Genomic DNA, 27,984 nt, shown 5'->3' on the forward strand with positions numbered 1-27,984 from the left:
ATGGCTTCATTCTTTCACCAAGTTTAGTGGAAATGTTTTCAGTAATTTTTGTGTCATTCTGCTGACAAACAAACAACAACACAAAGTAATAGTCCTTCAAACGACCTGAGAAGATGAGGAATAGATGTGTGTCTGTGCAGAGCAAGAGACAGGTGTGATCCCTGATGCATATATTTTAATATAAAACCTGTTTCATTCACAATTTTCCAAGATGTGATATGTTGGAGGTGAAGTGATGACAACAGTGTTCTAATTCTGCATATCAGTGACACACACACACACACACGTACATCTCCCCTGTTTGCCTCCACAATGTCTTCCACTGTCTCCAAACAAGTCCTGAGCCGTGCAGCTACGACATCTTTTGATATGGAAATACAAACTGCTAATTTGATCGTACGTACTCCTGAGATGTAATCCTAGCTACATGACTATTCAGTGGTCACATCAAGTAGATGAAATATTTAGTAAACATTGACATTTATGCCATCCCGCACTTTCATCTCTTTTGAAACGCCAGAGGCAAGACTGACAGGAAACTGGTTTTTTTATTTATTTCTGAGTATGTGTAAACTATATTTGGACGAGAATGACGCATCTAAGGTTTGGACTTGTCTTGCACTTGTGCAACATAGCAAGCGTGTGATTTCAAAAAAAGAAGAGACTCGAGGATGAGTTTGCTTTTTAAAGAGAAATAAGTCACCTGAGGCAGTTTTACCACATTTTAGAACACAGTGTTCTTATTGTGAGGTATAGAAGTAATTACATTTATATTACAGCCACACCAGTGCCAGAATATTAATATAGGCAAACATGAGACACTTTCAAATTTCCTGTTATGTAATAAAACAACAGTATGAACATGTGCGGCTTGTTTGAGAGTCATTGAAAACTCAGTTGACTAACAAGGAGATGTTTGTTTATCTGATCACCTGGATGAGAAGATCTGTGGAGAATAAACACATTTATTCATGTGCCATAATTAAAGTTGCTCTGATCAATATTTTCATATTAATAATAGATGGAATTGCCATATGCAGTGTGTAAGAGGGCGCCAGTCGTGATTCCTCTCAGCTCTTCAAAGCTTTTCGGTCTTGTTTTATTCTTATGTCTGACAAAGAGGTGGTTCAGTGTCTCTGTCCAACCTTTTTCCAACAAATATCCAGGTAATACACAGCAACACATTTAGCAAATAGCTGGTGAACTAGCTGGACCATTAAGCATCTTAAGATCCGGTTATCTCTCCCGAGTTGGTCAAAGAATAAAACAAGATCAGTTTTTCTTTTCTATTTTTACCACATTCATCTAAAACAAATTTTACGGTTGATAAAAACCACAGCTGTGTTCGTTTAGTGACCCTCAGTTGCACACCATTTTTCATGATGCACTGTGGGAAACAATGAGTGCACTGTATAGGGTATAGTGATTAGTGGGGGATTTCGGACACGGACACACAAACGAGAACAACAAACAACACACAAAGGCAGAAAACACCAAGAAAGCGAGAGGAGAATAAATCCAAACAGTCTGTGAAATATACTTCCTTTTTAGTCTGAGACAAAACACCCAGCAGTACATGAAATATTAGTTATAATGCCTACAGAGTAATCAATAATTGTTCAATAATATGAAGCACTATGATTGAATAGAAGACTATGACTATGTGTAATGGAGTATTTGTTTTCTACCTAAGTAAAGTCTGAGGCCTCGTTCACTGCTAACCATCTTCCACCTGCATTAGTAATGTGGTGACTGACACTTAAATATGATAAATTACAGAGAACACGTTTCACTCATTTGCCGGATTTAGTCTGAGAAGAAAAAAAATCTTCTGACCGCCGTGGTTTGACAGTGACCACCGCTGCCGGGTGCTGATGGACATGTGAATGTCATTAGCGGTAGGAGCACTCCCTCGCTGCCCCGGTAGTCAGACGATCTTTTACCTTATTGGGGGTCATTATGGGCAAATAGACTCATTTTGATCTTATAACTAATGTCTGATATAAAATATTCAAGCACCCAATTAGCCGAGCTGTGGGCGGTCGATGATGCTGTTATGACTGCGTTCACTGTGACGGGATGAGCATGTGACCACCATACTGTCATGGCCGACTGCACGGCTGCTGTCTGTGTCTATACATAGACATTTATTCATATTTTGTCTTTCCCAGGTGGAGATGATGTACGATGACCTTTGCCCTTATAATGAAAAATATATTTAGGAGGAGAAGTACTGACGTCCTCCGTTAGATGCTCAAGTGTCCAGGCCCTTAAAGTCTTACTCGTCGTTCCTTGAGAAAAGTGTCTCGTGTTTCCACCGTACCCCTGAACTCACCTCAGCTGGCGCAGGGCGGAGCGGGTAATTCCGTGTGACAGCTGAAGCTGGGGGAATAACGTCGGTGACTTTGACGTGGGAAAATATCGTGACACCGCTGAGATTAAACAGCAGCTGAATCAATGGGGAGCGCGCCTCGTGTATAATGCATGAGGGGCGTTCCCCGGACAAAGCTCTTCAAAGCCCTCGAAGAGGAAGCACAAACAAGTATAAAATATTCAGGTGGAGGTCAGATTATTGGCCTTTGGTCACGGGTATGAACAGGAAACCAGAGATGGAACTGGTACAGGGGCATCAATATTTACATGCTAGAGATGAATGTGATGTGGCTACTACATGACACAAGAAACTGAAAGATATTAAACCAGAAGAGTGAGAGAGAGTGAGCTCTTTAGAAAGTGGATTCCTCCACCACAGCCTAACAGTCCCCCAATGAGACCACGTTTAAATTAACTAGATCTAGATTTTTGGGTCTGCACAAAATTGCAAAATATCTGTCTCCTACACATCAATATGAAAACATCATTAATATCAACAGCAAAATGTTAATTATTTTCTTGGAAATCAATGTTGCAACACATCCTATCTTGCAATGATAAAGAAAGAGGTAAAACGTTCCTTGACCTGCTCCCTGATCCAAATCTGCAAGAAGCTGAATGGATTCTTTCCTGACCCTGATCCTTCCACTAAGTTTTGTGGAAATCCGTCAAATAGTTTTTGTGTTATCCTACGAACTAACTGCAAAAACTAACAAATGCAGATAAAAACATCACCTATAGACAAAGACATGTTCCTCCTTTCTTATTATTTGGAAAAACAAATAGAAACCCAGTCAGCATCTAACAGTGTACAATAAGGACCTTGGAAAAGACAGAAGAATATTTCCACAACTGCAGGGGCTGATGTCATCCGCAGTTTGATTTCGGCACAATCAGCAGCTCTGAATCTTCTGATTTACGACTGAACGTCGGCCACACTGACTCCATCGAGGCACTGACCGAGGCTGGAGATGTGTGTGAGGATACATGCATCAAGGGTCTGTGACGATAATGAGACCCACTAGGGCACAGACATATTTCCCGAGCTGCAATAGAGCTTCACCGAGAACAGCTGTTCCTTTTTTTTATTTGTCTTATAAGTCTAAAGGCATTTTGACGTACCCGTCTTGATTAGAATCATCTGCATACAGTATGATGTGCACGCCCTCTATATCATTTGTTCTAATTATCACTTGAATGTTTGACAACACTTTGGTTCAGGTTTGGTCAATCACAAAAATAACCTGAGTCATTTTAGGGAAAGATCACAGTTTTGGGTTTAAATTCTTCTTTTGGCTAATGATAGCGACGTCCAGCTGATAAACAGTTTCACTCATTGTTTATATCAAATAACTAATTAATTCAGTGAAAAGTACTATATAAAATTAATTATGAACCATACCACAGCCAGCCAACAGGGGGCGATCAAGCTGATTTGCTCCAGATTTGGCTTTCACTTTTTGGGAGCTGTCATATCGTCCATCTCCATATATAGTTTATGCATTAACATGTTTTGTGGTACTTGCTGAAACAACGGTCTCCATGAAAGATAACTAAGCTGCGAACAACATATAAAGTAAACAGAACTGAGGTGACTCAAAGTGTTTTTTAGTGGCATGTGATAAAGTGTTAAATCTGACAGCCGCACTCTAAACATGACGGAGCGGGTTGATCCAAGCAGTGATGATGTTGACTGAAGTGTATAAATTTAGATTTTATCTCCTCCACTGTCACACACAAGGAGAACAGTCCTTGAGCATCAGCGAGCATCATAACGTCCCTTTGTGTGTGTGAGGATTCGTTAATGCTTTGCGTCCGTTCTCAGAACTGTTCTCATTTCTGCAGGAACTGGCTCAGAGTAGCTATGGAAACACGTCAATATTTCCGTGAACCTGAGGGAGGGTTGTGTGTTTGTTAGAGACATTCCAGGTTCACTGTGACATGGTGGCAGGCACTAACAAGCAGCTTCTTCATTAACACCTAATTCTAATTAAAGAGCTTGGATGTGAAATGTGAAATCCTCTTTTTAGAAAGAGGCTGAATTATCAATAATTTGGGGAATTGAGTGGCAAGTGTTTTATTCTAAGTAAACCTGCCATTAACGACTTTACTCCCCCTGAAACATTGTGACTTTAACGGTGCTCCAGGTGTCGACCTCTTTATTGGATTTATGGCACAAGTCAATCATAATAGCTCCTGAAGCTTCTTTCTATTTTTATCTCCATTGTTATATATGGCATTTTGTTTCCTCCTCTTGAATAGGTCATGTTTTCATCGACGTTTTCTTTTCTGTCTCTCAGCAGGATTACTCAAAACTTACGAAACCGAATTCTGGGAAAGAGGGGAGGGGTGGGGCTTTATCCAAGGAAGAAGCCCCTAAATCTGGACAAATGGATGTTTCCAGATTTTTCTTTAGTTCATGGGGATTTTCCCTTCACGAGCAGATCCACTGATTGAATCAATTGAAATGAATTGATTCCACAGCCTGACATCCCTTAGATCCTGATGAGGGGACACCTTTAGGCTGGAAAACCTCAAAGGAACAAGTTCCCTCAAACAAGTTTTGGTAATTTGAGGGAAGTTAAGTTTTAACTGTCCTTACCTCACATTAAGATTTCTCAGGATTTGCTTGGCTGTCACACAAGGCCCACTTTTCTCACACAGCCCACTGTGCCCCATGTTCACACCACTGCTATTCACAAACAGCATAAAACCATGAATGACATCACACTCACAGTTGTCACATTTATCTCAACACAAGCTCCATTCAGTAGCTGTCCTGGAACTTTCTATCGTGTCACATAATCTTCCCCATTAATATGAACTATTGCAGATATTGGCCGGCTGACATAAAACGCTGGAGAACTCAATCAATCAGGTTCAGCGCTGCAAGCCTGACCCCAAAGGTACTTTTTTTGTGATGTACTACCCCCCGGTTAGAAAGTTGGACCACTGTGCAGAAGAAACGCACAAACCTGCAAAGTTTCCTATTTCTCGAAGAAGCTTCCTGTGGTGGAAACTTCAGTTTAACGTCTGAGGCCGTAAAACCTGTAACATCCTGCTGAGGTGATTCAATCTGCTGGGCGCCTTGTGTTTCTGAATGCCACTGTATATATGCACATCGACGTTTATCATTCACAGCAACAGCCAACAAAAGGACGGACCTTGAGCTTCTGCTGATTTGTACTGAATCAGGTTCAGCCAGCTTTATATGATTCCTATTCACTTCTGCTCGCTGCATTCTTCCAGAGTCAGCGGTTGCCATTCAAACCCACGGTCATTCAATCAGTGTTTTATTATCAGGATGATGGATATTCACTTTTTAAAAAAAAAAGTAGTTTAAACTTTTCCAAATAAGGCCGGTAAGACGTTGTCGGCAGCTGTGGCTCAGGAGAATAATCATTAAGATGAGAAAAAATCAATTTCGCTAAATTTGTATTTAATATTTTCAGATGTTTTTCCATTTTTCTCTCCCCTGGAAATATGTGGTGATATGAAGATGGCGGGTAGATGGCCTCTGTGTTGCTGCTGATAAGATTTCAGGCCAGCGTGGGAATTCACTGCAGCTCTGACCTGGAGCAGGGAGCTCAGCTGCTGCTTTTTAATCTTCATTTCACACACCTGAGCTCCGCCTCACTTATCGTCCGATTTCATTTAAAGGCTCCAAAAACAGCAGTCTGGTAATAATTACTCCCTCCTGCTCTCATTCATCACTTCTACTCCAAACTGATTTTTGCATTCTGTGCATTTTATTCTGTCTGCCCACATTTGTTCTGTTCATTCATGAACCAGTTATTTGTTCTGTTCTGTTTCCGCTAAGCTGCCAAAGAGCCGACCTCTGAGGGTGAGAAGTGTCCACAGCACAATCTGGGTCCTCTTGTGCCGTTCATGTCGTCAGATTTGTCAGAGTGAACAAATTTATTTACTTCAAACAGCAAGTGTGAGAACAGGGGAACCTAAAAGGAGACACATGGGTTGTGTCCCGATTCGTTCACAAATGAGATGATTTGCGTCACTGCTGTCACCAAGCAACAGAGCTGCAGTTGGACACGTTGGTTTATTAGATTTTCAGTCGATATGAAGTTTTAAAAGTGTAAACATCAAACATTTTCGTTTCGTCACTTGCCAGCGCCATTATCGCTTTGAGACACAGTTTGTAAATGAAGCGCAATCAATCCTGGGAAGTTTGAGCTTGGGAAGGATCCACCCGTTGGAGCCTTCGAAAAAAGGACGTGCTTGTCAGCCGCATTTAAAGGAGCCTATAGTCGCTGTGATGCTATTGGTATTTGAACGCAGCCTCCGATATTGAGACACAACGACAGTATCTGTCTTTTTAATCCAATGAAACTCTAAAATACAAACAAGAACACATACAAAAAAGATAAAAAGAATAAATCAAAAAGAATAAAACGGTAAACGATATCTCTCTTGACTCTATGAATGTTTTTTTTTTTAAAGAAATCAGATGCTTCTATGGCTTCACAACTTTTAGATTATAAAACAAGCAACAGAAAGTGAGATTCAGTAGTCACCTTGTTTTAACTACACTCTCTTTATACAACTTAATCTTATGCCACATACACACAGAGAGACCTCGACTTCTCCTCCTACACACGTCTATTCACTTCATTTTCTATAGTTTGTTGCTTCGATGATTCACGCAGGTAGGACAAATAATAGTGAGAGCGCAGTACTGCTATAATGCACAACATTCTTCAGCGGTCGAATCAATAGAAAGTGTTGAGCCTTGGCTGGATTGATGAGTGTGCGTGGGCTCGGTGGGATGATGCTGTCGGTAGATCAGTAAATGCATGTTAATTGACTGTGCTGTGTCTTCTCCTCTTTTAAAGCCCGGTCTTGATGGAAATCATCGCCATCTACTTTGCTGCTAATTGGTTGCTACTAATGTCTTCTCTGAGAGATTCAGTAAAACGCTGAATCTCAACGCCACGCCTGACACTGAGTAAGAGGTTAGCCGAAGTGTGGAAGCGGGCAGGAATAGTAATGATGGATATTAAAAATGCATACGACCCCCAAACTCTGATACTGAAAATATTGATATTGATCTCCTAAAGACGCCTGAATTATTGAGCAACGGTGTGTCTTGTTTTTTTGGTTTCCTAACATGCGAAGGAGGGACAAATATACTAATTGGTATTCATCTGCGAGCAACAACATCTCTGTTGCAGAGCCGGACTGGTCACCTATTCTCCCATGAGGCCATTCTGCGATGCTCGCTGCAAGCTTAAGTAGCATGTCGAGGAAGTGAACCGCTAATGAGCTGGAAAATGTGGCAGGTGGGCTCGGCTTAATGAAACGAAATACTTGAAAAACAAAATACAAAGAACATTAATGAACATTTGATCCATTTTAATAAGATTGAAATACAGGAAAGATGCGTTTGTATCAGTTTGGATTCTTTATATTTGTCTGGAAAGTTTATCCAAATAAGTGAAAGAAAATGTCCTTATAAGAGATTAATTCTTGCTTCTCTTACAGCAGAGGTCAACTCGCTGTAACGGGGAAACCCGATTAATTGGCCAAGATTTTCTGAAACCACAACGATGTTCTGTAATTTCCCAAGTTTCAATTTAAAGAATAAGAGGAATGAGTTTTCTCTCGTTTTGCGTATGAAAACTTTTCAAACAAATTTAAACATCAGGGCACATATGGTGTCTCTCATGTAATCTCTGTGTCTCTCTCTACTTTGTCGCTCCAAATACTTTAAGTAGGTCTCTTTTTAAAAATGAAGTACTAAGTTACCTTTTAATCGAATAGAACATTTGAGTACTTCCTCCACCGCTTGTCATTTTAGACCAAAACCACAGACTGTAAAAAGAAAGTTTGTTTTTAATTAGTTCTTTGACCCTTTAAAAACGCAGAGAAACGTCACGATTGACAACTGAGACTGACTCACGATTAGCCGAGCATGTGTACCGCTGGGACCTCATCACCCCGGCTCCTTCTCTTGATTGCTCCTGTGCAACATGGCGGCCTTACTAGGCACATTACTTTGACTTATGCACAGTGTACGGTCTAAATCAGCAACCCTGTCTCACAGGGACTGAATGTTTGATGAGATTTTGGAGTAAATGAGGAAAAGATGAAAAGCGAGTTTTTAGCCTCAACAGATTTATTGACATTTTCTGTGATGAAATAAGGCAACAGTGGATGAAAGAGTGCGTGAGGGATTGAGGGTGTCGAGGATTTTAAAATTCATGAAAAAACATAACACCATGATATCCTTACAATGTAACAGTGCATACATGATGTCACACTCATGGTTCCTTGTTTGCCTGCAGTGTCAAGCAAAGCAGGAAAACAGTACATGTGCACGAGGCACAATATTGGTTTTGAAAACGCCTTTGTTTAGCATTACACGTTATTTATTGTATCTGCAGCTGCAGGGCACCGAGGAGGTTTGAGGTAACACATCACGAGAGGCTTTGCATTATTGAATCAGATTTATTTTTCTCTGTACTTTGACATGTACAACACAGACGGGTTTCTCGCACATTATTTTACATTTCTACCTGATCTCTTATGCCGTGAGCCGATTGTCGTTACCATACATGTAATGATGGCTGCTGCGGTGAGCTGATTGAGGGCTCTGTGGCGACAGTGAGGTGAAACTACAGTCTTCACACACACACACACACACACACATGACTCAGTGAGATCCTTGTTGCCCAGCAGGGAGGCTGCAGGGGGAGTTGATGTGTTCTGCACTGCCTCCAGAAATGCCAGCGGGTCAAAGCCAAACAGCTCTGACATCCTGTGTGTGGTTTGTGCATTGTGAAGGAATGTGCAGCACACACAGGCTGTTTGCTGGTTTGAAGATGAACACAGGCTGCAGCTCCGCACTGGATCACATTGATTTCACCACTGAAGTTCAGTTCACCAACAAACCGAATCGGAACTGCACCAAATTGTTCACACTCTTAAATATCAGTTCCCTACATATGCCTGAAGTGTGACTGTAACTGGTCAAAATGTTAAAGAAACATTCCTGGATCTGCACAAATTGAATGGGTTCTTCCTTGGCCTGCGTCCCATCCTTCAAGTTTCGTAGAAATCTGATGTTGCTTATTTTATTTTATTTTTTATTACAGTGAACAGTTTATTCTGCAGATTATCTGAGACATTTTACAAACACACACACACCATCTTAGTCCTGTTTGACATTTGGTTAAAACTATTTTGCCGAACGAGAACTTTAATCGTTGCTTATCTTACTCACGAGTATTAAAGTTGTAGAGAATTAAAGATTTGAAATCAAGTTTTCTCCCTCAGCGCAGACTGGTGACATTCAGACAGTCCGAGCAGTATTTGGAGTTAATTGTGACAGAAAACAAAAGCTGCTTTAAAGATCAAGTGCAGTGTTCTATACATGTCCGGTGTCATCTAATTGCACTAATAGGGATGCAGTGCTTCCTCTCACGCTGTTTTTTGCTCTTTTATGCAAACCTGGAAGTCAAAGCACAGGGGGGAAATGTGTCCATTCACCCCGATCTACAATGTGCTAAATGCCAAAGACCAATTAGCCTCCCGTGGCCATCACCGCTGGGTCTTCCACCAACAGAGCCTTGATTCTAATCAAGCTCTGCCCTCCGCAGCCTGACATCCAGCTCAGCCTCCCGGCCTCCACTCATCGGCTGCACTAAAGGGACACGGCGCCGCATTAACTCACCAAAAACTGGTCCCTGATCCCTCCTGGTCTTCAGTGTGATCAGGATTGAGGTCACATTGCAGCCTCTAATTAGCTGCTTCCAGTCCGACACAAAACTGGAAGTTTTTCATGAATAATCAAACAACTACAGTTTGAGTTGTTTTACTTTTTTAGGTCTTGATTTTTGCTGCTTTCCACCGTTTTCTGTGTCTGTTGTGTTTCTGGGAGCAGAGGTTGTACGTAAAGTTGGACGACATGTCTCAGTTTCCTCCTCAACCACCATCTTGCACTAAAGAGAAGTCATCTGGGGCCGTTGTCTGCTCAGTAGTGATCAAGGTCGCATCAAATAACTTATCAGAACCAATGTGACAAGAACAAATTATTTCTGACGTGCGACTTAGTTTGATCGTGTACCATCCGCTAACATGGAGGAGACTGGGGTTATGACGAAATATGGCGTTTCTTTTTTGACATTTTCACTAATATCCCAGGGAATAATTCATGGATCAGGTGTTTTTGTGACTGATCTATCGCTCAGAAATCTTGATGTGCCTTTGCTCTCTGCTGACGGGGTTTTCTTTGAATCTAAAGCACGTCGACACATGTTTGACCTGGCTAAGACATGTACAGTGTCACATACACTGAATAAAGTAATATGATAGAGAGAGTTGGGGGATTTATGGTGTAATACAGATTATTATTTTTTAACAGCTTTCTTTGTGGCTGCCATCATCATTTAACAAGTTAGAGTTGTTACCCAGGTTAGTCATTCATTTCTCTAAGTCATGCATGCGTCCTGCGGCGTGTCATTCATCTCCTCTGAAAATCTCCATGTTCACACTCACTGCGTAATGAAGCCGTGAACTACAACCCGATTGGTAGAGGCAGAGTAATAGACTGGCCTATCATTGCCGTGATCGACAGAATAAATCAGACAGTGAGCATGTGTCTGCCTCTCAGACTTTAATGAAGGTAATGAATGGACATGAGCAAATTACCCGGCCCCCTCTCACTGTCATGGCCCTCGTCTCTCACTCTCCCTCCCTCTCTCCCTCCTTCATCTCCATCTCCTTCAGGGGAAACGCCGCGTACCTCACCCCCCCTCCGCCAGCACCTGATCCATAAGTAAGGCGTCGCCGCGGGGGCCGCCATCGACAAACTGAGCGTATGAACAGATATGTTGCTCGTATAAGTGTCAAGGTGTCACAGAGATAAAGACACACAGGAAGACGTAAAGCTCTGGCACATCTTAAACATCACAACACACACAAGTCTTTATTATTTATTGTTTCAAATTACTTTTGGTTTTTGTGGAAATATGTCACAGCTTCACAAAACTGCTCGATAACAGTAGTTTATCTCAATTTACCGACTGCTTCTCTGACCTACATTATTTAACTTTCTTCAAACTTAATGACAATAACACAAAAGTTACCAAGTTCTCTCACACTTCTTTTCTGCTCGTCAAATAATCCACTAACATCTGACTTTCATCCTTCACTCCCGGGTCAAATGATTCTTAGACACAGGTTTTAATTGGGTTTTATCTTTTATCTATATAATATATATACAAATAAAGTTTATTATTGATAATATTGATATTATAAAGGTGCTTATAGCTTTAGGATCATTATTAAATCCTGAGTTGAACGAGAAACACAAACTGTTACTTTTTCCAGATTTCAAGAATTCGTTCAGAATTAATATAATATAATATTAATAAGATCTTTCCCCAGTTAGCTCCATCTGTAATTAAATATCTTGAAAATCAGAGGAAGACTCCTATTAACACAATTCAGCCCCGAGAACCACACCGCTGCATGATTTGATGTCACATTCAGACAATTAGTTAAGTGTCTATTTGCAAATTCTTTGACCTGCACTGATTCTGATGAGTTCTGAGACATTTAACAGTGATAACCAGACTAATGAGCCGGAGCTGCAGTGTCGGTCTTGTCTCTTGAAACTGAATGCCGTATCCCAGACGTGTGTCCCAGCTGCCCGTGGGTTAGAATTGCAAAAATATTTCATTTCCCAGAACTGAGGAGCCTGACTAAGCTGCCAATCACAGCAAAGAAACGAGGTTGTAAACAGTTGGTGGCCTTTGCATTTAACCTTCAGGTTTGTTCATCTGGAGCCTTAAAACTAACAGGAGAGGAGAAGTCATGAATATATTTCCTGTAGTTCCCTTATTATCGTCTCAGTTTTCCTTTCGCTCCTATATTGGCGAGTTTGTGTGTCACAGAAAAGTAAATATAAACAAGCAACTTCCAAATGTCACCGAGCCTCTGCCCCCCAACAAAGCTTTACTCCGATGCAGCAAGGACACGAGGTGGCACCAAATGATTTCCACACAGAGAAAGGGCGCTCGTCATGAGGACGGAAGTTTTATCGCTAAATCATTTTGACATTTTTATTCAAATCCTACCCCCTGTGCTAAAAATTTGTGAGGCATGTATAACCAGGACATCGCTAGCAGACAGTGAAGGACTTCATTTTGAGCCGAGGCCATCAATACACCATGAGGGCCTGTTTCCTCTGCAGCCTGCTGAGAATACAGATTTAAAGAGAAACTCAGGCTTCAATACATACATAATAAAATTCAACAAATCAGTGATATGAGGCTGCAGTGTCGGGATGCTGTGATTGACTTTTTCTTTTGGAAAGTTTTTCTTTGCGTGGAGACAACAGATTTCACTTGTCTGATATCTTGAGTCTGTCCCTGAAGAAATGTTGGCCACGATAAACTCAAATGCATCCTGTGATATTAACCAATGACATATAACAGTGTCGTGTTTTAAATTCCTTTTTGTTTTGTGATAATTCTTCTTTAAGTGCACAGCAATAATGGGCTCTGTCTGTTTTGTAATAATCGTCTCCTGCACAAATAAGTAAAAAATCATCTCGACCTTTCAAATTTTTTTATTCAAAGGGTTTTCAGCACGAGAGCATGCTGGGACATTTTGGAAATGAATAAATAATGTGAGTTATTAAGTATAATGACACTTAAAGTTACATTTTCTTCACACATGATAACAAAATATGATAAACTATCAATCCCCATTTCACTGATCAGTCAAAAGAAAAGTCAAATATATTAAATCAGAGGTATGATGACATTTTATTTTTGGTTTCAGATATAAATCTTGTGTCATCCCATCTGTTATTTCATGTTGTCTCGTCTCATATCTTATTTTATCTTATCTATTTACTCACTCACAATAACTGTATTTCTGAGTTTTCCCTAACAAGATATTTTTGCTCTGAACATGTCCATCTATTTGATCAGATGAGAGTTTTCCGGTCCTCTCCACCGTGGATCGTCGGCCCCTCAGCTGCAGGGGCTCCACACTCTTGTTGCCCATAACAGTGCTGAGCCAGACAGCAGCAATTATTCACCATAAAGCTATTGTAGCGCTGGCTGAGAGTAAATTGCGGGGAGAGCCTCGACCAATTACTTCTCGTAATGGTGAGACAAAATTCATTTGACACTACAACACCCTTGCATTGAATTGACCAATAATGAGCAAGTCCTCGTTGCTACAAAACAGAGCGAGAGTAGACGAGAGGAACACACTCATCCCGGTGACGCATCCTCTCAATTAAAAGCTGTATGAAGAAAGGTTTCTGACATAATTACACCCAGCTCACTACTTTTATTAAAGGCTTTTAATGGTATTTTTCCATTATTCCTTTGTGAGGCGTCATAATGCGGTGTAATTTACACCACAGGTCAAAATGACTGCTGGCTGGTGGAGCCTTCTCTCCTCCAGGTGGATGTTGGTTTGATCCGATACCCTCGGGGGATGTATGAGCTGATTCAGGGTGAGGTGAGGGGGGTATGAGGGGGGTGTGAGGGGCATCACTGTGCACAAATAAAGATCTTTTCAAACACACTTACATAAGGAAATACCCCACAATGAGCACTACTACGCAGTTTACCGACAGGAAGTCCCGAAAATGTCAGGAAAATTGGATTCGGACATTTTCTCTGGTTTGCCTTTTCATATATGAAGAATGCAGGAAAAGGCTTTTGAGTCAGACACCTTCACAACAACAGGGTCATTCAGGCGAGGGCCTGGACAGAGTTTGCACAGCGTTGCCAGATGTACGATAATTATCGCATTTGTCTGATAATTTCCTCCTGTGCAAGAATAATACCAAAATTCTCATAATGTACTATAATTAAATCTTTTATTAACAGTTTCTTGAGTTGTAATAATCAGTATAGTAGAACACTGATCCTACACCTGTGTCGATGTGAATATGTATCAAGATATGATAAATATCATATCTTGCCAGAGACAGGACATGACGTATAAATTCCGCTGTGAAAATTACATGTTTGTGTACAACACCACAACACCGGAGTCGGCCCTTATCACGAAAAGCTTTCAAATCTCGTTATCTTAAGTTTTCTTCTGTCCTCAGATATTTGTTTTCTTCCAGTTTCGCCTCCTTGTGCACATTTGAAGCGTCGTCAACACACTCATCCCCTCGCTGTGAATTTTCCGGTCATTTTCCTGCTCTATTCTCAGTCGGCCTCTCGACAAGAAATGTCCAGAGCAACTGACTCAGACATTTTTTTCATTCTCACATTCAGCCCCTCTGGAAATTTCAGTGAGTTCAGTGTCTGAAAGTAGATTTAATAACATATTGTGGTTTGAACTATATGTGATTATGTGTGTTTTTGTGGAAGCTCTGCTTCCTCAGCAGTTCAGTGGAAAGTGTCACTTTCTATTTGTAGCTGAGTGACGTTAGCTGTCACTCAACCTCGTCTCATAAATCTGTCTTTAATAAGACGGAGTACATTTACATTGACTTACATTTTTCACGCTCCTCCAGCTTCCTGAGAAAGAGATTTAGCTGGAACTGCAATCACGTACAGTTCAGCTGCACTTTTATTTATTTGTCTTTTATGAGATCTTGAAAAAATGGAAATTTCTGCGTGTTGTTATTTCAGTATTAGTGTGGAGGGTTTTAATTACGTGAGGATGGAGGGCAGCGGGAGAGAGTGTGCTCGACAACCGACAAACATGCAGAGTGTGCATGAAGAAGACTGCCTGGAAAACTGAGTATGATTGCAACGTCTGCAGCCTCTGGAACATTATAAATGAAAGATATTAGATATGAAAAGAGATTATATGACGGTATGTTCAGAGAGATCCTGCAGAGGAGCAGGCATCTCTAGGGTCTTCAGCTGCATTCCATCCATAGACTGTGAATAACATCTGAATTATGATTTATGTGAATTCAAGGTGAATCCATGAAGGAGTGGTGGCGTGTAAAGATGTTTTCGCAGCTGTGAGGCTTGTTATTAATATAAAACTCTGATGTAGAGAAGATATGAAAAGTTATGGAAAGCAACCTACGAAGACTGCCTCCTTCAAGGGCTGCTTACTCTTAGGGGTGTACACTTTGACTTTATAGTTTGATCCTGATGTCCCGTTCACTAACATGGAGACAGGGTTTATGACCTATACAGCTGCCAGCCACTAGGGGGCTATCAAGATGACTTCGCTTCACATTCGGGAGCTCTCAGGTCGTCCATCTTTATTTACATTTTGTCGGTGTCGTCAGTTGCTTGTGAAAACAGGGCTCTATTTTTGTGTTACAATTTCATTTTTATCTCTTTACAATTCAGCTGAAGTTTAATCACAACAATATTCACTTTATCTGGACCCATGAGCAGATGTTGTTCACCACATCCTGCCATCTGAACCAAAGGATCAGTCTCATAAGTACTTTCTGTTGCTTCCTCAATAACGACCTTTGGTATATAAACTCAAACAAGAGAAGGCAGGATGGTAGAAAACAAATTCTACCTGAATATTCTGTTTTATTATGTTCTTAGAAGAAGGAGACAAAAGCCAGAGCCCATAGAACTTTCTCTTCGCAATGCATCTTTGACTTTCTGTCCTTTACGATGTGAGAACGGCTCTTTTGTGGGTCTCTCTAAATCTCCATTGCACGAATATATAAGACGTAATTAGAGTGGTTCAAACAAAGCACCAGAACGTAAGTAAGGACAGAAAGTACATTGGATGACACCCGAGAGTGTTGCCCCTCCACATTAAGAAAAAGGCTTCGCTGAATGATTCAGGGCTGTCGGCCGATATGGCGTGCTCAGTCTTTTTTAATAAGCTCGGAGCTTAACAGTACGGCTCGCTGAGACAGTAATGGTGCTGATTCTGACATAAAGGCTTGTTTGTTGCTCTGCAGTGAGTTTGCGGCGCGCGCAGGGGACAAATAAACCAGCATCGTGCATTTTTCAGGACGCTACGCTTCAAGGAAACTGTAGGTTTTATGAAAGACGCTCAACTTTCTCCTCCATCCTGAAAAAACCCGTCCTCAAAGCCTCCCACTGCCAGAGTCGTTTCGTGTCGGCCCGTCTTCAGGATGTCTTATTTTAGGATTATTTATCAGCTGCAAAATGATAATGTCAACACTTTTTCAGTTGCTGAAAGTGGCCTGGTTTTTCCACTCCCCGCTGCTTCATCAACACATGCAGCCCTGCAGCATTACCTCAGGAGGAATCTGAGAGGAGACAAGAGACCCTTTCTTTTTTTTTCCAGGAGCAGTCAGTGTCTGCTAAGATGAACTGTGAAGAGCTAAAGATAGAGGCTCTATTTTGGTAACGGGAGAGATTAAAGATACATATGAAACAGAGGAGAGGATGAATGATAGGATACTCATTCAGATTGCAGCCGACTACAATGCATCCAAAGGTTATCTCCAGTCAGTGGCCCCACAGTGTAATTATGGATGTTTTACAGACAAAGGTTTGTTAATTGCTGATTGGTGCTTAAGCTGAAGCTTAAGCAAATCAGCCCATCATCTGAAAAACAAACCTGCCTCTGTTCTTTGGTCATTAACCCACTGAATCATTGAATAAATCCATTAAAAGATCTCTAGACTGTAATAATCTGTATCAAAGACATGTAAAACCAAGGCCCAGATAAAAACAAGTGTTCAATATTTAGATAAGCTACAAAAAGGATGTGAACGATATGTTAAATCCAAAGAATAATGAATGACTCATTTACTTAACCACTAACAGGATAATATTCCTAACAAGCTGTCTAATCATGTATGACAGGAAATTCATTTCTCCCACAAAGCCGACTCTAATGGTCATCGCTCGGCTAATACATATAGAAATATGTTTCGGCTTCAGTCATATTTAATTACCTTGCTTATTCATCACCTGTTTATTTATCTGTCACGACTGAAGTGGTCAATTAAAGGGGTTTAAAAGAAGCAATGAAAACCTATTAGGCTGCCGCTCACTTTGGCAAACAGCTAGACTGATGGACGAAGTCTCCGATGAAGATGAACACCAGGAGGTCTGTGTTGAAAAGCCAGAACTGCTGATGTGAAGGAAGAATGACGACAGCATAACCTCTTTTTACGATCAGATTCTTACAATTAGATTTTTTTGAAAGATTTTCTTGAGCAGTGCTCGTTCTAAACATGCCTGTTTGGGATGTTCTTGGCCTGTGGTGATGCTGGTTGGTCCATGTCCCATCCGCTAACATGGAGGAGGTGGGGTTTACAACCTATGCTGCAGCCAGCCACCAGGGGGTGATCTAGATAATATGTGTCATGTCGTCCATCTTTATGTGCAGTCTATGAGTAACACTTATAATAAACATAACAAATTAAATGATAGCCTGATTAAAGCTCGTTTACACACAATTCAAGTTACAATTAAATAAAAAAATCAAACTTTCCATTTTAATTATTATCTTAATTGAATTGTTAAATTATCTGGCTTGGTTTCAATTGGCTGCAACGAAACCAGGAAAAGTAACTGATACTCCCTTTTTAAGAGATGACTGAATGCTCTACTCTGTCAGCGTTTGATTTATCTCTGCTCGCAGTGTTGCCTCCTGCAACAAGAGAAGACAGGTATATCCACGTCAGCAGAAACAAGATAAATTCACTCTACCTCCACATTTTGCAGGATTTAAAACAGGCAGGTGAAGTGATTTATTACAGCCGTCTCATCGGTGTCAGATGAATGATGCACGTCTAGATATGAAAACCACCACAACAAGACACTTTATGGCCTTGTTTTTCTTCCTTCATTTTTTTATGACCTCCCAACACAGTGGGCAAGAGCGCGCCGAAAATGTGCAGAGAAGTGATTTAACTGTGTACATATCTTCCCGATCTCCCGGCGTGTCTGTGACCTTCCTCATCCTGAACGCTCGCTAAGTTACAGAGCACAGTGATGATTTCATGAGGTGGTACAGTGTGCTAATGGATAGATCGATACCGTGACGTCAGTAGATGCATATCAATGGCGCTGTGGCCTGTGTGTGTGTGTGTGCCTAGTTGAGCCTCGAGACCTGCAACACCTCTAATGATGTGGGGACGATGACATCAGGGGTCAGCTGACAGCCCAATAATGAGTACAGCGTTCAGTCCACATCCAGGAACATGCTCCTCTACCTCCGGCCTTTGAACCCAGACTGCCATGACGTCGGAGCCAGGAGAATGCTAATTGGGCTCTGATGTACTGTACGGTGTCCGCAGAGAGGGAGGGAGGGAAGGAAGGTGGGAAGAGGAACTTTAGAAATGGGAGACGTGCAGGTTTGAAAAGAATATGGAAATAGTGTATTGTGAAATTGTGATTCAGGCACAGGGCTCTGTTCAGACTTCTTCTTACAGATCATTGTTGTTCATAAAAACGACGTTATGTGCATTCAGCGTTTAAAGCGTCACTGAGGGAGGCGGAATGAAAAGCAGATGTTCCAAACACTTAACAAGCTGCATCTTACATATGTTTTGAGTGTCGAGGGATGTGTGACGCAGTTTGTGTTGCCCTTCACACAAATAAGCAGACTGGTTTAGTAATGTTCAGTTGCACAACAATGTACCTGTGAGGCTGTAGCTGCAAGACCTCTGAGGTAATGGAATGTTGCAAGGTTTCCTTTTGTTGTTTTGGATCCAGTGATTTATCAGAAATTAAATAGTCTCACCTTGAGGAGGTTTCTTTTCTTACTCTGGCATGAATATGGTTTAATTTGAAGAATATTTAAAGATGTTTTTTAAGATTAATAGCATCAATACTTCTATGAAGAGGAGTTCAGTTTAAATGATAACAAAAAATGTTTTGTCACGACCATGGTCTTTGCCACGTCTAAGCAAAGTATTTGGAAAAAGATTTGGACATGAAAACTTTATCCAGCTGCAGAGTTTAATCCTTGTTCTGGGCAGGGTTGGATCAATGATAATGTAACAGCACCGGAAGTCCAGAAAAGTCCAAAGTCAACAAACAACAGTGTCCCCCTCAAGTTTTCTAAGATGACATTCAATAAGCTGCTGGTCAAACCAGACCACTGAGGGCTGCAGCCACAATTCACTTGAGTGAATTAAATTAAGCATTGATCTGTTTTATCACTGCGAACACAGCTTTTTAACCGAAGTAGAGGAATATGTTTTTTCTCCTTTTTGAAAGTTATGTAAGATGATTTTAAAACCTTGGATCAGGGACAGAGTCGTCTCTTTGTTCAAGAATGTCCTAAAAGCTGATACAACCACTGGAAGGCAGCTCAGAGTCAAAAACAAACATGGCGACGCTGGAGGAAGTTGTGATAATGTGCCTCGAAAAGAAAGAGGCAGAAGCGATTTTTATAGATGCCTGTTGTTTCTTACCAACTCACATAGGTCGCCTTGAAAAGTTCTGCCATTGTTGAAATTCCTTCTTGTGTTAGCTATTGAACTATGAGCTACACTGTTAGCACGATTAGTGGTAGTAGCGCTCTGGTTTGGGTGTTTTGTTCGTATCTATAAGATTTCAGAAAACGAGAGGGCTCTGTCTGTTTCAGTAAATCTATCTAACGTTACTAAAAACTTCAAACCAAACTCGTCAGATCATCGCTCACAAAAAAAACCCACCTGTCTCCTCCCTTTGGAGGTGGATGCTGGACCGATGGATGAAGTCCGCTCACGTGAGAAACGTCTCTCTCATAGACGTCGGACATTAAAAAGTGACACATTTTAACCGTTGTGAACACGGCAGTATAGTGTTCCGTAATGGCTGAACTTTTGCACTGCTCGGCAGTCAGTCAAGCAGGGCCCAGGGGGCGGCCGTGATGAAAGGGCTTCATGTGGATTCCCCCTCTAGAAAGCTGTCACTCACACAGGCCCCAGAAGAGCAGGAGGGGATCCTGGGTTGAAGCTCAGAGTTTGGAGCACGATTTGAACACGTGAGGAACACAGTCTGACGGTTTTTGCGGCTGCAGTTTGCCGACCGCAAAGTTTTTTTCGACCGAAAAAGAAACTACACTGAGGAACGGCAGCACATTTGAATTTACAGTTATTATATTGGTTTATCTCATCTTAGCTTCGGGTTGATTTGACATAATATGTTTCCGTATTTGTCTCTTTATCTCTGTGCGATTTCATGAATCACTGACCATTACTCAACCTTTGTCTTCATCGGTGAGAGCCTATTCATCAGCCCCTCCCTGCATCTTCACCATCAGTATAACACAACACAGCTGACACTGAAGCCATCTGAGTGAAATATATCCAGCGTGATCTTTCGGTGCCCAGGAAGATCACCGCCGCCACGCCCACACCCATTGCATCCTCCTGGGACCGGTTGCCGGGCAACACTGGCTGATCGGGTTAGTAAGGTTAAGAAAGGGTCTGGCACGGGCCGGAGGAATCAGATCACTCCCATTGATCATCTTCTGTGCGTGCTCCTCTGAGAGCCGAGGCCGCGGCCGCAAAATCAAAGCCCTGCCATCATGTCTGAGAGGGGGTTATTACGCACACAGGGGAGCAGACAGAGACACGGCAGGCTTTGTGTGGTTGCTCGCTCTGACATCCCATACCACACATCACAGTGTGATACTGCAGCTACTCACTAGTGATGTGAGAGTAGCTGCAATAGAACCGGGTTGAGGGCTGTGGAGTGGGTAGTGGTGGTATTCCAAATGCCGCGTGCCGCACCCACAGTGTGGGAGTCCCTGGGGTCTCAACAGGAGCCCAATCAAGCCTCACACCACCACCACCGTTTCCCTTTCTTGTCATTAGATTACAGTGATTAGGGCATTATCCCACTTAATGCCCAAAACTTAAGTAGATAAGTTAATAAAACTTTTAGTGGGCTCTGAAGAAAATGCTTTGGGAAACAGTTATAGATGTAAATCACACCTGTGCTTTTTGATGTTTAATAGTGTAAAAAGTCTCAATCTGAGGATTAAATGTTTAAATCACAACAAGACTGTCTCCTGGATCAATTTCAAGAGCTGACAGGCGAAATATAACAAATATATATGCTACCAAGGCCTGAGACTAATGAGCTATTAAACACAAAATTATCCATTATCCCTCACCTTTATATCAACATCATCCTGCTTAGTCGCAGCATTAAACTCTTTATATCTATGAAGGGACGTAAAAATGTGCTTTTGTGCGTGTTTGATGAAACCAGCCTGCCTCAGCTCTTTCTCTCCGTGCTTCGACATTACTTTTGGCACAAAGTGAACGCACCAGTGTTGAGACCGGCCAACTGTTCCACCCGTGCTTCGGGCCTTTGGTGGTGTTGGTGACGGCTGAAGTCCCGGAGAGGTGTAAAGTGCAGCGAGGCAGTGTGTGGTTGTGTGGTTGTGCTGGGTGATCCCTCCCACGTCTCTTTACTCATGCTGTCCTCTAGGGGAGGTAGACACCCAGCCAACTGGTGTCACTGCTCCTTCGCCAAACCTACTGAGTCAGTACGAAAAAGAGGCGGAGACGTGGATCTGTCTCCTTTTTCATCCTTTGTTTCTCTGGTTGCGCTGGTTTATCTTGCAACGCCTTGTAGTTGCCCTCATCTACAACACCTTAATGTATACTGCTTTTTTAAATTCAGAGTGAATTGAATATTTCTCTCCAGCTGTTGTGTGTACTCAGTAGTATCTGTGCTTTGAAACTGATTTGCAGCCTGCTGGTTTGTCCTCTCTGATTGTGTGTGGTCTATTTGATCTTTATGAATCACCACTGTTTCCCTCTCTGATGTCCACACGTTGGTTTTGTCCTCGTTTCTTATGCATCATCTCGTTCAAACTGTCGATGATGGAGACTGTCTGCACTGATTCAGATTTTTGTCTCTGCTCATTTCCATCCTGTTAAATGTGTCGTCATGTAAAGACTGACTGTGATACTTGCTTCAAAGATAAGACGACATTTTTGTTGTTTACAAAATTTATTCATACAAATCTTACAACACTTTTTTTGAACATTTATTGACTTGACCTTTGCAGATCGCCATTTGAAGTAGTAATCTAATATTCACTTTCTACACAATAAATATATATATATATATCTTTGAAGATTATTTCATTTTAGTAAGGCTGTTGGCGCTTTCATTATCATACATGTAATGTTTCATGGAGAGGGGGAAACTGATCCTTTCCTCTGTTTTCAAAAAGATCCAATCTAGTGCTCTAAAAACAAAGTGCCAAAGAAAGAAATGCAAGCAAGAACGCTTGACGTCTAAGCTGGATGACGCTAAGAGAGCCTAGTAAACGTCTGTGCAACACAAAAACAACAACAGAAAGGGTGAAATGTAAGCTGATGATGTGCAGCATTGTAGGGCCACTAAATAGCCACCTGTGATTCATGGCGATTTTTAAAGTCGATGCAAGGCACCACAGCCGCAAACTGCTTCCTGCGTCACAAAGCCTAGAGGAGAATGCAAAATTAAAGAAAAGATTTATACAATAAACACAAATCAAATAACTTTTTACCCTGCTCTTTGAAAACTAAAGATCAACTGCCTTTTTTTTTTTTCACCCTTAATTTTGCCTGATCAAAATAATTTCCTCAGGGAAACTGGGAGGAAGTGTAAATTATACTTGTGAGTTTCAGTCTTTTATGAACCTTGCCTGGTGCTTAAGTTTCTTAAAATAAGCATGTTCTTGTTCCTTTATTTTCTTTCTCCCTTTGTCTCTCAAACTGTGTTTTATTCCTTTTCAGCTCATACTGTCAATTCTTGAAATTCAGTTTTCAATTCAATCATGATAATTAAGTCTATAGTAAACTACTTTAATTGCAGTTTTTCCTTCATGTACAATTTAACAGTGGGCTACCAGAACTCTCCAGTGCTATGGACATTCAGGGTAATTCTTCAACTGACGACAAGCTTCAACATAAATCTTTTGTAGAAACGTCAGTGAGGAGAACAGAACACAAAACAACATCGAGAGAGATGACAGGTAAATAATGTATATATATGTTTGCAGTAGTCAGAAAGCAAGCAAAACCATCTAGTTGGAGTCGTCTGCAGAGATGCAGTGGCTAGTGCAATTACTTTAATCATGCATTCTACTGTAGTTTTTTTACATTGGTTCACATGACAGAAAAGGGAAGCACAATAGACCCAGAAGGTTCAAACACAAAAGTCCAAACTGCCTCATATGTCTCTCAGAAAGAAAGAAATCGATGGGTAACCATGTAACAAGTATCATTTCTTTGTGTGTGGGGTTTTTTTATGCTTTTTTGAAATTTGCCTGGTGGTGCTTTAAATACAGTGATACTTATTATATGGGCAGAGTGACATGAGGAAACCTTCAGCAGAGTAAGAGGTTTCCAAACACACAGCTGAGAGAAACACAAGATTGGCACTTTACACGAGTCAAAGGTGAAAGCTCACTCTGTAAACACTGCGGAAGAAAAGGACAAGAAAAACCTCAAGAGTACTCTGGTCCTCATCTCATTTTTTTTTTTTTTTTTTTTTTTCCTATCATGACTTAAAAAACTGGCACTTTGAAAGCCAGCAGGGCTCAAGTCTGGTTTAAACCAGATCTGATAATTATCGTTAATCATCCTTCCATCCAGTGACAGGATGCAGATAAATCTCTACCTTTCATATCAATCAGCGGTGATATGTATAACATATCAGTCAGAGCCTGTCCATTTTCAGCCTGTACGCTGTGGCGGCTGTACAGGCGGGATTAAAGGTGGAATCTGCCAGACTCGAATGAGACAGGAGCACAAATGAGGTGGAAGAAGAGTTGGATTTGAGAGTTTGGAGCGTGATCACAAGGTTCAGAGTTAAGGGTGAGAGAAAAAAAAGGGAGGGACGTGAGAGACGCCCCCCTGCAAGGACACGGCCTTAGGAAAGAGCCTGAAACTCACCGGAAATTCGGGGGAGAACTGTTTCAGCCAGTCTCCCAAAAAAGCCTCAAACTCATCCCCGTCCGGGAGGGCGTCAAAGTCTATGTCTTGTAGGATATGGTGAAAACCTATGTCTTCAAGGCTGTTGTGGATAAAGACAACTAAACTCTTAATGTCACTTTACAAAAAGCAGCATTCAATACATTGATTGTCTTTTAAACAATTTATTTTCCTCACAATCTTATCTCTTAGCACTGAAATGTTTAAAAGACAGGGCTGTTGGAGCAAATCGTCACGAGAACAACTGTCTCCCCTCAATCAATAGGTCTAAGAAAAATAAATCAATGAATACATAAATAGAGGCTATTTTTTTTTCTCATAACGAACAAAAATTGGTCCACAAAGTCGATAAATGTGTCCTCAAGTGCTTTAAGTACAAAATAAAAACAATATTATTATCAAAATATTCATTTTAATGGCTTACTTCATACATAAATACATGTTTAAGAACATAAAAGCGATCCACTGATTGTTCAGATGTCAGAAGGACTTCATCTGGGGCTGCACACACTTAGGTTTTTTTTCTGGTATAAGTCAGGAGGGGAGGATGCTACAAATATGCCAGCCGGCGTCCTTTGTTTCTAATTTTCTGTCTATACCTTTTCCCAAGGACGGCCGCCAGGTATTTCTTCACTGCCATTTGCTTTCGGTAGCGGCTGTAGCTGTCTGTGAAGATCCCGTCTGAGTGTCGCTTGGACAGGGGCTCTGAGCTGTCCTCCAACACTTTCCCCCCACTGCCAGAGACAAGAGGGAGGGTTTTCAGCATCAAACACACACACATGCGACTGTGCATTCACCAAGTGACCTCTGCTTGTAGGGCTGAGGAGTCTGGATGTTGGATATAGGATCTTAAAGGGGGGAATATTGAGTTAATGAGATTTATTTTGTTCAGAAGGATTCAGCCTGCAGGAGCGATGTGTCTGCAAATCCGTTTCCTTTATTTTGGAGTCACATCCTGCGTTTGTTTAACTTCTTCTTCCCAGGGCAATTTGGCACATCTTTCCAGTAATATCCAATAAGGCCTGCTCATAAGACTGGAGCAACTGCATGCCTCCCCTTCCATCAGGAACCACTGGGACCCAAAGCAATAAATTATTCATATGGAAATAAATTCAAGCCTGCATGTGCGGCTTAATTCTTCCCCCTGCGCCTTAATGACACAGCTCAGAAAGTGACACTTCCAAATCAATCAAGTGCCCATCCTCCTTTATTATAGCTGATCCAGAGGCAGTTTTTTTAGCAGCACGCGTGGAAGAAAATGGGATCACAGACATGTATACAGTACACGTATAACAGCGTGGATTATGGGCATTTAAAGGATCAGTCAAAGGAGACAAAGAACACACACACACACACACACACACACACAGGACAGGAAATCATCAAATAGAAAAGAAGAGGTGACAACCAAGAAGATGCTCTTACCCTACACGTTTTGCCATCTGAGATTGCAGATATTTCCTTGCTGATATCTGACCCAGCGCTTTCCTGTAGGCTTTATTAAACATGCCGTCTGCATGCCTTTCCGTTCTGGGATGATAGATAGCCACACAGTGAAATCACCACACACCCAGGGCATTTATAGAGGCAACAATGTCAAGTAGCTGCACTGCAAAAATATATGTCTATGTCTCAACATGTCAATTGTAATATTTGGCCTTAAACTGCACTTTTTTAATGAAAGACAGAGAAAAATATAGAAGTATTAAGATGATTTGAATTCCTTTTTTCTACCTTTTTTTATCTGCTGAATCAACTACTTAAGAGTAAATTTCCAGTTTTTTAAAACTATTTCCTTGCAATTCGGAAATTAAATGAGGTTCTTTTTATTCTTTTTTAAAGGAAAATTATTTAAAATCAAAAACTTCAGAATTAGACACTGACACACAAACACACAACATGGACAGAAATAGGACTACAGCAATGAGATGTTCAAACATGGAAGGTTTCCAACATGAAACAAGGTTTAGGGTAAAAAAAAACAGGGGGATGATGTATATTCACCTTTTGTCCGGAGGGTAATACAAAGTGTAGACGTCGCCATCGTGAGACGAAGGGTTTCTCACATCCATTTGGTCTCTGTCATAATCCAGGGAGGGTAGGGAATTTCCATCCTCATCATAAACCTCACTGTCAAGTCTAGATAAAAAAATAACAAAGCTTTTAAATAGACACGTACAGTACAGCTAAATCCCCTGAAATCTTTAGACTTATTCTTAAAATTAATTGTAAACTACCTGTTACCACAGTAATCTCCTTTAAAAAGACACACTTTTCCCTAAAAACCTTTTTCTATTAATTATCTAATCACATAAATTGGCCGATTAATGGCTCAGGACAGATTGATTGTACTTCACTGCCTAAGAACCCTAAATGACATTAGAGCCGCTCCCTGGTGGATGTTTCTTCGTAATTTTTTCTGTGTGAGCAGCCCTATGGATTGTCTGTCATATGCTGTTATCCAGTAATCCAATAAAGGCTTTTATGGCCGCAGACATCACTAACTGTGATTCAGATATGGTCTTTGCCCTGTGCCCCCTGCAGCTGCTGCAGTGTCAAATCCTCCAGTTCCCTCCCTTTGCATGCAACAAAAAGCAAAGAGGAATCAACACCTGCAGACTTTAGTGATGAAGTGGTGGAGTACATACCTAGTGGGGAAGCTAAGCCCCACAGGTGAGCAGTTGACGCTGTAGTGCATTATGATTCCATAGATGAGTAAGGCTAAGGTCGCTTTGCTAGACATTGTCCTGCTGTAAGAGAAAGATACAGTAAGTGAGTGTATAATAATAACTGTCCATAAGAAGAATCATGAGGTGATATTCAATAACTTTAACACCACACCTGTGAGTTTCTAAGAACAAAAAAACAGCCACACCTGAGTTTTCCCTCACACGCTCCGCGCTTTTACGCAGCGTAAAAAGTGCCTCCTCTTACCAGTTGCGATCCGCTGAACGATCCGCTGAAGACCTCAACTGGGGAGAGTGAGATAGGATCTCTATCTCAGCCTCTCTCTCTATCTCTCTCCTCTTCCCCTCCTCTTCCTCTGTTCCCTCGGTGAAGCGCCTGTCCGGTCTCTTGTTAGCGGAGTGTGCAGCAGCGCTCCGAGCTGACTTCTCGGGGGTTTTTACGCGCAGCTTCTCTGTGATGGAGATCAGCGCCGCCGAACATTTGTCTGCAGAGAACTTCCCTGCGTCCTGTGAACTTAACTCCCCCTTGGTTTTTTATTCATGAATCCGAGCAGGCATGCCTTTTTCACTTGTCACGGAGGGAAGGGGAGGGTGGGAGGTGGGGTGGAGAGGGGAAGGGGGCGGCTGCGTCATCGCACCCCCCCCCCCCAACCCATCAACACCCCACCCATTGGAGAGCATCCTCTCTCAGCGTCAATGAAAGACCCCGAGACAAGTCGTAAAAAAAGAATGGGGTTGGGGATTCGAACATTATGATTAATTATACAGTGAATTGATGAGGTCTGACGTCACGCCATAGATAGGACTACTTGGCCTGATGGGATGGGGAAGGAGACGCCCCCACACACGCACACATCACACACAAAGTCGTGTCTCCATGACTTCAGAGGACTTTGACTTAAATCGAGTTCTTTCTCTAACTTTAACCAGTTACTGCTCGTCCGAACCTAAGCTTACACTAAACCCAATTTAAATCCTAAACCAAACCTTTACTGAAACTCAAGCCTAAACCTAACCTAACCCAACCATTAACCTAAACCTATCCTGAGCCTAAATCCAACTTAAATCCTAACCCAAACC

General features: G+C 41.5%; 1 protein-coding gene across 4 annotated transcripts; it reads right to left on the minus strand.

Annotated features, from left to right (window-relative positions):
- Nucleotides 1-22,237: 22,237 nt before the first annotated feature.
- Nucleotides 22,238-27,430, minus strand: adcyap1a (adenylate cyclase activating polypeptide 1a). Of its 4 annotated transcripts, XM_020087210.2 has the most exons (7): nucleotides 27,152-27,405; nucleotides 26,866-26,967; nucleotides 26,222-26,356; nucleotides 25,643-25,747; nucleotides 24,817-24,951; nucleotides 24,179-24,299; nucleotides 22,238-22,723 (listed from the first exon to the last, which is right to left on the minus strand). In XM_020087210.2, the coding sequence occupies exons 2-7, from the start codon at nucleotides 26,958-26,960 to the stop codon at nucleotides 22,715-22,717; spliced, it is 600 nt and encodes a 199-aa protein (XP_019942769.1). In that variant the 5' UTR covers nucleotides 26,961-26,967; nucleotides 27,152-27,405; the 3' UTR covers nucleotides 22,238-22,714. The 4 variants fall into 4 exon arrangements, with proteins under 4 accessions (XP_019942769.1, XP_019942767.1, XP_019942770.1 ...); XM_020087208.2 differs by lacking the exon at nucleotides 22,238-22,723 and having other exon boundaries at nucleotides 23,764-24,299; nucleotides 27,152-27,430; XM_020087211.2 differs by lacking the exons at nucleotides 22,238-22,723; nucleotides 25,643-25,747 and having other exon boundaries at nucleotides 23,764-24,299; nucleotides 27,152-27,286.
- Nucleotides 27,431-27,984: the final 554 nt, after the last annotated feature.

This window comes from Paralichthys olivaceus, chromosome 17 (assembly GCF_024713975.1).
Source record: "Paralichthys olivaceus isolate ysfri-2021 chromosome 17, ASM2471397v2, whole genome shotgun sequence".
In the NCBI taxonomy this organism is placed as follows: domain Eukaryota; kingdom Metazoa; phylum Chordata; class Actinopteri; order Pleuronectiformes; family Paralichthyidae; genus Paralichthys; species Paralichthys olivaceus.